Source organism: Mus pahari, chromosome 6, assembly GCF_900095145.1.
Source record: "Mus pahari chromosome 6, PAHARI_EIJ_v1.1, whole genome shotgun sequence".
NCBI lineage: Eukaryota > Metazoa > Chordata > Mammalia > Rodentia > Muridae > Mus > Mus pahari.
This window is the reverse complement of record NC_034595.1, coordinates 20,023,890-20,034,929: the sequence shown is the minus strand read 5'-3', so window position 1 is coordinate 20,034,929 and position 11,040 is coordinate 20,023,890. Positions and strand designations below refer to the sequence as shown.

Below are 11,040 nucleotides of genomic sequence, written 5' to 3'. Positions count from 1 at the left end.
GAGAGAGAGAGAGAGAGAGAGAGAGAGAGAGAGACAGACAGACAGACAGACAGACAGAGAGACAGACAGAGAGACAGAGACAGAGACAGAGAGATGGACAGAGAGAGACAAAGACAGAGAGAGACAGAGACAGAGAGAGAGACAGAGAGATGGACAGAGAGAGACAGAGGCAGAGAGACAGAGAGATGGACAGAGAGAGACAGAGAGGCAGAGAGAGACATAGAGAGACAGAGAGAGACAGAGAGAGACAGAGAGAGACAGAGAGAGGCAGAGACAGAGAGACAGAGAGACAGAGAGAGACAGAGAGAGGCAGAGAGAGACAGAGAGAGGCAGAGAGAGAGACCAAAAAAGAGACAGGGAGACAGAGAGAGATGGTTCAGGAAAGAGTAGCTCTGAGTAATGAGAATCAATTCCATCATCCTTCCATCTTTTTTCAAATCTAATCTGAAATGATATGCTTTTCTCCCTTGCCAATAACTCTTAATTCTTCTCTTCCCCTCTCCTTTAAAACCAAGCATAACCGTATTATTTTTCTCTACCGAGTGACTTAGGAAACTAGTTTTATATAAAAGATGCAGTTCCCAAAGGATGTAGAAATGGGCAGATTGGAGACAGAGGCAGAGATGAGGGCTGACAGCTGATGGTGGTGCTGGGGTTCTGAGGTACTCCGGGGATGCTCTTTTCCAACTACTGCTGCAGGGCCTCAGTTGTATCACACCCCCGCCACCTCTCCACCTTCTGTCCCCCTGGGCGACCTCTCCAACCCAGCATGCCATTCATATCATCCTGAAGGCATGAAGCCTGCCTGACATCAGGATCTCTTAGAATCATAAACCATCCAGTCCATAAATTCTGCATAGCTTTGTTCAAATGCCGGAACCCCAAGGACCATAGCTGGCCTCACACACATTCCCGTAGTGAGCTGTGCGCATTGTTTTGCGGTGACTGCCACACCATTACACCTTTGCATGGTTTCCTTTTCATTCTCTCCTAGGTTATGATTTTTTGTGAGAACAAGAAATTCAATAAATTGACAGGGAATGGTACATTTCTTCAACAGATATTTATTGTGCACCTTCTATATGCTACATACTGAGGGCAGGAGGTCTGTGTCATGAATGAACAATTAAAAAGACAGATAGAGAAGGACAATGAAGTCTGGGGTGGGGAGCTGATGCTGCCTTTTGTTCCTTGTTGTTTGGTTTGGGGTTTGTTTGCTTGATTTTTAAACCACAACAGAGGAAAGGAAAACCCACTGGCAAATGAGAAAGCCTGTTAGGGTAACAGTCAAATGTCTCTTCCTTTAGTCTGCTCTCTGTCTCAAGCTCTGTGCCTGACATATTTTAAACAGTAATTTGTGGGAGAGACATTGTTGGAGGACCAGGGTAATGATGCTGTATACTTTCGGACTAACTGCAGAACCCTGCTGATATGTGAGAATGTCTCCATGTTTGGCCTTATTGTTTCTCAATTCCATATTAGACATAACGTAAGTAGGGCAGACTGTGACCTCTATTTTTCAAATAAGAAAGACCATACAGACTTTATGGTTTGTCCTCATGTGAACTGGTCAGTTAATTTAGAGAAAACAGGACACTAAGTTTCTTACTCCAAATACAGTGTTTTTTCACTAGTACAGAATGACAGTCAAAAAAGTGACCTGTATCCATTATCCTTCCAGCCATCAGTCTAAGTGTTCTGTTTCATAGTGGGTTTTTGTTTGTTCATTTGTGGTAGCTTTGTTTTGTTTTGCTTTGTTTTGCTTTGCTTTGCTTTATTTTTCATTTGTGTTGTATGGGGAGCTTCCTATACCCCCTCTGAGCCAGGGCTTACCCTGACTGGGTGAAAGAGCCTTAAATGGGACATATGTTTACTGTTCTGAAAGAAGCAATCCACTGCACAAGAAGTGGCTGCCCTCTTAATAAGTCTTGCTCACTCTACAATGGCTATGCCAGTCGCTGTGTTTCCTCTATAGTGAAAATGTTGGGTGGCCTCTTTTGGCTTCTCCCCAGTGCATTTCCTCACATGTTTGCCACTCTCTTACCTCATGAATTTTGTACCTTTTCTTCCATCTGAAGGCCTTTCTGTCTGCTGGATGTTTTTCTTTAATCTTGCCCATCCTTTGGGCTCCTCTATGAAGATATTAGATCCAAGCAGAAGCTTTCTCCTCTCCTCCAAGCTTCTCACTTTGATTTGGAACTATTTATCGCATACCTTTGTTCTCAGTCTCTTGGACTGGGCTCCTGAGGAAAACATATCTCACTGCCAGATCTTAGAAAAGCTTGATTCACTACACGAATCTTTAAAATGAATATACATGTATTTGCCTCTACTACAGAGGTGATTTACAGTCGATACAGAGAAAATGTATCTGCCCATGATTAAAATCACCTCTGATCCCACAATCTGAAGAGTCCCGTTATTACTATTTTAGTGTATCTCTTCCCAACTCTATCTTCTTAGGCTCATCTCTAGATAAAATCCTAAGATTGCCTGTTTTCCATATTAGCATCCTCTCTCTCACTCTGTGACACCATAATATTTTGAAAGTTAAATTATTTTCCTCTTCATTTGCATCCTCCAGAGTGCCTGCACTTGAGTAAGATGGTGGTGCCATTTCCGTTAAATTTCTCTGTGGGATTCTAGCCATTGCTGAATGTCCTGGGTTCCTATCCTTTCCCCCAGAGACAGGAATAGTTTACTGCAGCTGGGGAAGAGTTTATGGAGTCCCTACTTTGAGTTCTGCCAAAATCGCAGCTACAGTCTTTAATGATTTCAACACACTTACAACAATGTATAGTGTGTCTGGACCATGAGGATGGGATAAGTATATCAATGATTATAAGAGCTAGTCAGCATTTTATTATAAAATGGACTTTGATGAGATGATGTTGTTTCACTATAAAGATATCTAAATAGGCTTAAGGCTTGTTATGATAAGCTCTGATAGATAAGGTGTGTATGTAAACTGTACTTCACATATGCTATTTCTGGCTCATAAGTTTATGCAATCCCATTGTAGATCGACGAGTATATGTACATATCATAATTACAGCACTGTATAGTATGAGTTAGCATATATGTTAATATGTATGTTAAAGGGAATGAGCCCACCATAGGAAGTTCAGCAGTTTCAACTAACCCTGGACCCCTGAAATCTCTCAAACACTAAGCCACCAAAATGAAGCATACACTGGCTGGACCGGGACCCCCCTTCCCCCCACATACATATACAGCCGAAGACTGCCTGATTTGGCCTCAGTGAAAGAAGCTGCACCCAAGCCCCAAAAGACTTGAGGCCCCAGGGAGTGGGGAGGCTGGGGGGGGGGCAGACATCATCGTGGAGACAGGGGATAGAAGAATGGAATGGGAAACTGTGAGAGGGCTGATCGGGAGAGGGATAATGACTGGGCTGTATAAAAATAAATCTAATCAAAACAAAAACAAACAAAAAGGAAGGGGTTCAAAGGAATGCATAGCAATGAAGGTATAACTAGCTCAGAAGAGATTTCTAGTCTAGGTTCCTCAAAATAAATTTGCAAGGAGCCTTAGACACCACAGCGAAGATTTGAATAAAAGAATGAGAGGATTAGATTACAAGTTAGAAATTTCTTCCGGTTGTCTAGTTTGATGAACAATTGGAAAGAAGAAACCTGGAAGGTAGTAGGGACACCAGCTAACACGCCTGGTGAATTATCTCTATGTATGCTTCAAGATCTATTTTCTATCCATTTCTTATTTGTTGTGAACCTTAGAATGTTGACCTGTTTGATTTTCTTGACTTAAACCCCCTTGGGTATGCAGCTGAAGTTGACCTGTAAGGTAGAAAGAGAATGTTTTCAGGGTCTGCATTCCATGGACAGCTCTCACTCTGGGCCGTGGATTGCCAGAGTCTGGGTCACTCTACCAAGACTACAGATACTGTCTACAGCCCTTTTGTATAAGGGTGGCTCTTTGAGAGTTTCAGATTAACAGCCCCTTCTCCAACCCCATGTGACAGTTCCTTACTGCTACTAACTTTGGGCCATTTCACTCACTATTATTGGTTTGCTTTAGTCCTATCAAAGTCTCTGTAAATAGTCTCATATGAACCAATTCTCAATGACCTTACTGAATGTCTTTTCTCTTCTGATGAGACCCTGACTGGCACAGAAGCAGTTGCAATGGCCCATGAGAGTGATGATAAAGTCTTGCATTAATTAACCATTATAGAGATTAGAAAGAGGATGTGGTGTTTTGCAATTACTTCCTAGGCTTACTCAGAAGGTTCATGACGATCAGTTGTGAAGCTGTAATAGCCAGTGGCAAGGGTAGGCTAGAGTTAACATCAGTTCCTTCCCTAACTCTGCCTGCCTCGGCAGTGAGTTCTTACAGGGAACTGCACATAATGTCTTCTTCCCCCTCAGTGAGGCCACACCATTTACAAACTCATTGGAAGCTCTCTCCAGATTTCTGCTGCAAATAATCTACTAGAGGGTCAGCCAGTGCCGTAGAAGCAGAAGGCTGGTTAGTTAGCCACATGGGAGATGTTACCAGGATGGCTGGAGATCGGAAGAGCTGCTTATTTTCATAATGACCTTCAGGAATCAAATAAAAATACAATGAGTGCCATAGATTAGGAAGAACAAGCCAATTAAAAGCATAACACGCCTTGGGGATTTTTATTTCTTTTCCAGGAGGCTGAAAGGCATCAGTGGCCTCAGAGGCAGGATGGAGGGCTACCCAGAATTACTGATGAAGGCTGATCCTTCTGCTTGCTTTTGTGGGACTGTTGAGGGGATTTGAGGCTGTTGAATATTTCACAAGTTGCAGCCCATCAGGGGAGAACAGAGAAGGGTGAAAAGGCAATCCCCGTGTTTCTTTATGATTCCAATATAAAACCAAGCTACTCAGGGTGGGAGGAGGCAGGCGCTGGAGTCAGACTACGACCGGAAGGCATGGTGCACCAATTCTCCCACTTTAATATCTGCTGTTTCATTTTATATTCATCATGTCAGCATAATCTGCCTTTATGGGAATCGTCTTGGTTCCCGACCAAATGTGTTTAGTCCCCCTTTGCTTTAAGTTTGATTGTAATGCGACTTGAAGACTTCAATGAAATGTTTATATGGAGGGACCAGGGGTAGGAAAAAGGGAAACTGCAATTGGAAAATCAATCAGCAGGGAATTTCAAGAGCTGGCTTTGGTCTTGCTACAATTTCTTTGACCTGTTTTTAATGGACACAGGGCTGGCTTGCTGAACAAGCTCACTCTGCCAGTTTCTTACTGCGTGCCAAATAAAGTAGATGCTTTAACACAAGTTACTGAAATCCCTATCTCTGATGGAGTTGCATTTGTTGCACTCTTACATGTATATCTTGCTCAATTTTCTGGGCTAGCCAGCTGGTCCCTGACTTCCTATCTCCTTGGAAAAGCAGTGTCTGTCCTCAACTGTGCTGACACGACTCTCTGAGTAGTTCTTGGTCTCTAAGCTTAAAGAGTTCCTTCTTGACACTGAGTTCCCAAAAGATATTTCCTGATTCTTTCTCTCTTTTTTTTTATTGGTTATTTTATTAAATTACATTTCAAATGTTATTCCCCTGCCCAGTTTCCCCTCCACAAGTCCCCTATTCTCTCCTCCCTACCCTGCCTCTATAAGGGTGCTCCCCCACTTACCCAACCACTCCTGCCTCAGAGGCCTAGATTTCCCCTATATTGGGTCATCAAGCCTCTACAGGACCAAGGGGCTCCCATCCCAGTGATGCCAGATAAGGCAATCCTCTGCTACATATCCAGCTGGAGCCATGGGTACCCCCTGTGTACTCTCTAGTTGGTGCTTTAGTCCCTGATTCTTTCTTTAATTCTCTGATGAGACTGAATGCCCTGAATTCTAATTTTTAAAAAGTGTAGTTTTCTTATGGATATGTGTACATATCGATATGCATATATACATATGTAAATATATATTTACTTAAACTCCTGAAATCCAGTAAGTGTTTACTAGACGTTTATTATATGCCAATCACTTTTTCAAGGGGTTTGAGAAATGGCAAGATGTAAGGCATTAAAAGGTCCCTGCTCTTCTGGAGAGACAGAGAATACACATTTAAACAAGTATGTATGATAAATTTCTAATAGTGGAAAGTGTTATCAGGAGTTTTTGGGAAAGTAACATCACAGAGCTTGGATATACTTAGAGAGGAGTCCTTCGGGTTGAGTGCCCAGGCCCAGCTTCACAGAGCAGGTATTATTTGGATTGAGGTGATACTACTGAGAAGAAACCAATTTTTAAGCTCTGAGAGGAGAGTTCGAGTAGAATTGGACAGAAAATACTTATTCTCTGATAGAGGAGTGAGATGGCACATTTAGTGGATAGATTAAGGCTCACAGGGCTGTGACTCATTGCAAAGGGTGATATAGAAGGGAAGGGAAGTCAGATCAGATAGACTCTCAGAGAAGGTTTGTGTGTGGGGGTCATGCCATGTGGCTGGGAAATAGCAGAATGCATAGAACTTTTGTTGCTAACAGACTCTGAGCTCCCTGGAGGCAGTTCATTTATCTCCATATTCTAAGTTGTTAAGCAGCCTGGAACTGTGGAGGACCGTGATGAACTATATTGAATGAATGGATGGAAGAATAAGTGAGAGAGCGAATGAATACCAAGGCTGTTTGCTTCCACGAAAGTCATTTTCATTTTGCAATCTTCTGCTTCCACTCCTATTGCCCCAACAACAGTCTCTTTGTAATAGTGTAAGTCCTGAGCTATCCCCTGTGATTCAATATTTACTATGTTTCACACCCTGTTATTATCATTTAACGTTTACTGTCTGCTGACTGCGCACTCATCGCCGTGGCAAACAAAGAGCTCAATCTAGTTTTGTTCATGGGCTAATTTAGTCAAGGAAAAGGAGACACTGCAAGTGCAATTGGCACTGTCGAAATTGCGTAGTCTGGAAAGCCACAGAGTCCAGCTGGGAACAGATGCACCAGTAACCTTAAATGTGTCGCTAACCATCTGGAACCCTCTGTTGCCTAGTAGGAACATGTGTGGAAAAAGTCTCATGCATGATGAGATTTAAAGGCTCCAGGAGAAAGGAGTTCGGATTCCCACCAGTATCCCTGGGTTTATTCTACCTTGTTTAACCAGACTGTACTAGCTCAGACATTCCTACTTTGTTAACATTTTATAGACTTAGACTATTCAGTTCTGGGTTTGCTACAACTACTTCAAGTGCCAAACATCAGTCCCAAGTTCCCCGAATCTCTAGTTCTGAGATTTGACACCCTTATCAAAATGGATGGGGTGATAAGCAAACCATTTCTTACAATACCTCCATCTTACTGTGGCACATCTGCTGCCACAGAAGATACAGTCAGTGTCCCAAGTCCTGAGATACAGAAGTGGATTGTTGGGAAAACTGACCACTCTAGGCTTAAAGGAGACAAAGTGCAGAGAAAGATCCAGACATTGTCTTCTACCTAAGTAAATAATAAGCCCTCACAGTTTGGTGTTTATGGTTGTAAGAGCTGATGAACTGTGATTAATTACCTCTATCTCTGCTTCATCTCTGGTTGATCATCCAAGCAATCCAAGACTGTGTGCACTCAGAATAATAATTCATCATTTTCTGGCCACTTTGTCTTTTATTTGGGAAGAGGGAGACCCTGGAGGAATGTTCAGTACTGTGAGATGACTTCTGTTGTAGCTCATGGTTAAGAATAAATGGGGAGCCAAGGGGGAAGAATGTAGCCAAGTTAAGATGCATTTGTAGGAAGTTAGAACATTAAAGCATACTACATCAGTCGAGGTTCCTGGATAAAGGTCTGAAGAAGGTTGGAGTGTTAGCTGTCTTTTGAAGGATTCCCTAGTATACTGGAACATTGAAGAAAACCCAATGAGGAATATCTCCAGCCTTGTTTCATAACAACTGAAAACTGAAATAGACCCTATCTATATCAGTAATTATTATGATGATTATAAATCAATAACTAATTTAAAATTCATAACTAACTTTCCTCTTAGCATTTACTAAGTGCCAGAAACACATCCCCTAAGGACATTTGATTGCTAATCTCAAGAAATTAAAGTCTTTTGGGATCTTAGTATATGAGGAAAGTTCAATAGAATATAGTTAAGCTAATATTATCTACTTACTTATTTAAGGTGACTCCAGTATCATCAGATAAAAGGAGCACTACAGCTATGACATGAGAAGAGCTGATGCGATACCTAAAAGTTTGAATTTGGCTGTTACACCAGTCAGTCCTCCTCTGTGTGTGGAAACATACATACATACATGGGATCTTTGGGTACAGTAGGGATGGTATCTCAAGGTCACCTTAGTGACCACAGTGGACCAAATTTCTAAGGCTCAGATACTGCTAAGATTTAAAATCTTTTTATGGGCACCACTATTGCTCTCTGGCTCCAGAGGTAATTCTGATTGGAGTGCAGACCTGGAAATTCTGCCAGAAGCCAATCTCCCAACTCCTTTATACAGAAGATGCACGCATAGGCTCTGCCCTCTTGAGGTGTTTCCAGGGATGCCTTGCTTTTGTAAAAGGCACTAAGATTATAATTTACAATCCCCAATCTAATACTTTTGAAGCCTCTTCTTTCACACGTGTTGCCAAATAAGAAATGATGGTGGTGATATAATATTTAATGGAGGTATAACCCATTCATATGCTATTTCTAAAAGTATTTATGAACAAATAAAAGTTAACAGTGAGTGTTAGGATCTTCAGTTTAGGAGTTTTGATTTCACAAATTACTAGAAAGGACTAATTATTTCCTTCTTGCTATGTGACATTAATAGAGTTGTGCAATAGCTTTGTGTGTGTGTATGTGTGTGTGTGTATATATATGTATATGTATATGTATGTATATATATATGAGAGAGAGAGAGAGAGAGAGAGAGAGAGAGAGAGAGAGAGAGAGAGAGAGAGAGANATAGACAGAGAGAGGAATGTATACTTAATCAGGTATGTGTGTGGAAGCGCATGTACATATCTACATATGTAAGTGGATATGCGAAGTCAGTGTTGGGCATCATCATCAGATAACTTCCATCTTATATTTTTCAGGGAGAGTTTCATTCTCAATCTGGAACTCACTGATACGGCTTTACTAACTGACTAGTAAGCTGTGGGGAATCTTACTCTCTCCACTTCCAAGATCTGGATGGAGCATGTACTACACCTGAAAATTTTAAGAAGAGTGCTGGGGGAATCCTAACTCATGTACTCATGTATGCATGACAACCACTTAACTGACTGAGCCATGACTCCATTCACCTTCAATTATTTTTAATCAGTGGAGATATCTGTGACAAAGCTTTCTTGCTTTGGAGTTCATAAAAGTGAATTGCCCAAAAGTTGTGCAAGAGAAAGTTTTATAACATCAGATTTGTCTAGCCCCTTTCCCAAATTAGAGTTAACTCTAGAACCTCAGCTAAACCATACACTACATAGGTCTTTCCAGGTTTTATCCAAGGACTTTCTGATCGGTGTCTGTAAAACTCATACATGAACTTAAGAATGTATTTCTCTTTATTTCTGCTAGCTGTGCAACTTCAGAAAACTGTAAAACTTTTATTATTTTGCTAAGTTTCACTCCACTGTTGGAGAAGAACCACCTTTTCATTCATGAGGTCTTAGAAAAATTGCACTGGACACATGAAGATCAAGTGTTGCCTCTAGTCCTGTGTTACTCGAGAAATATCTTGACCATGGTTTCCCATCTATAAATCGAAGGGGTGACTCTAGATCATAGGTGGTATAAGGGAAAACATCTTGACAAAATAATAGGCTTCTGAATTCAGGACTATATGCAGCAGCTTTGCTCCCAGAGCACAAAAGTCTGGCATAGATCTTACCCAGAACCTTTGCTCTTATCTTACAGAGATGTCTGGCACAGCCGCGGACATTTCTTTGGTTCACTGGAGACAGCAGTGGCTGGAGAATGGCACCTTGTACTTCCACGTTTCCATGAGCAGCTCTGGGCAGCTGGCTCAGGCCACTGCTCCCACACTCCAGGAACCCTCAGAGATCGTTGAGGAACAGATGCATATCCTCCACATTTCTGTGATGGTGAGTAGCTGAACATGGGAAGAAGGTTGAGGGCAGAAAGACATGTGGATTAGTCTGCAGATGGAAGGAGAGAACCTTCTTGTAAGAGGGCAGAGTGATACTCAGAAGATCAGTTGCATTCTGTGGAATTATTTGGAGTGTCACAATCACATCCATCATCTGTTAGCTGTGACAAACTAACTGCACATCAGGGGAGAAAATAAAGGGTATTCAACTCTGGACTTTGGGCTGACATATCTGGGAATAGCTGTTTAACATCTGTCACATGCCTGTCATACTTAGCCTAGGGGTGGGGTCTAGTGCTCCTAAATACAACTGGTCTCTCTAGAAATTACCGAGCCAGCAAAACTGGAGTAAAACTAGAAGAGGAAGCACTTTCCCAAGTGCTTTTCGCCTCATGACTACTACAAGGTAGAATGAAAAAAAATGAGCCAAATGTAGCCAGTGCAGCCACTTAGAACAATGTCTCTATTTCTCCCTCATTCTGGTTGTTAAGTACTCAGAGGGGTGAAAAACAAACAAACAAACAAACAACAAAACAAAAATCCCAAAAATCAAAATCTTACCCCACGTGCCATATCGAGCAAGCAACAGAACTCTTCTTGAGTATTCAAGCCAACACTGTATCCCACAGACACTCTTATCTCTCAATTGGAGACTTTTTGGATATCTCTCATTTGTCCAGAACTGTGCTGTACACATTTATGAAAATTACCTCTTTGTAGCAACCCAAGAATCCATGAAGTGAAGCACATCACCTGCAGGTTAGAGATAAAATTAGGAGCATAGACAAGCAAAGGCGTCTTTTAGGTCTGTTGAGTGACATAACACTTTGAATCTGTTGCCGCCCCACCCCACCCCAAGAGGCTACTAAAATCAATTGAGCAGTCTTCTATTAATTGTTTATTTTAAAAGGATAGAACTCCTGGAGAGAGGGAGGGAGGGAGGGGGAGGGAAGGAGGGAGGGGG

General features: G+C 41.8%; 1 protein-coding gene across 3 annotated transcripts in view; it reads left to right on the top strand.

Annotated features, from left to right (window-relative positions):
* Positions 1-11,040, top strand: part of Astn2 (astrotactin 2) — a 958,131-nt gene that overhangs the window by 121,417 nt on the left and 825,674 nt on the right. For all 3 annotated transcript variants that reach the window (XM_021201332.2, XM_029539608.1, XM_021201333.2), the window contains exon 2: positions 9,884-10,071. In XM_021201332.2, the coding sequence (XP_021056991.1) occupies positions 9,884-10,071 (188 nt within the window). The remainder of the gene's footprint in view (positions 1-9,883; positions 10,072-11,040) is intronic.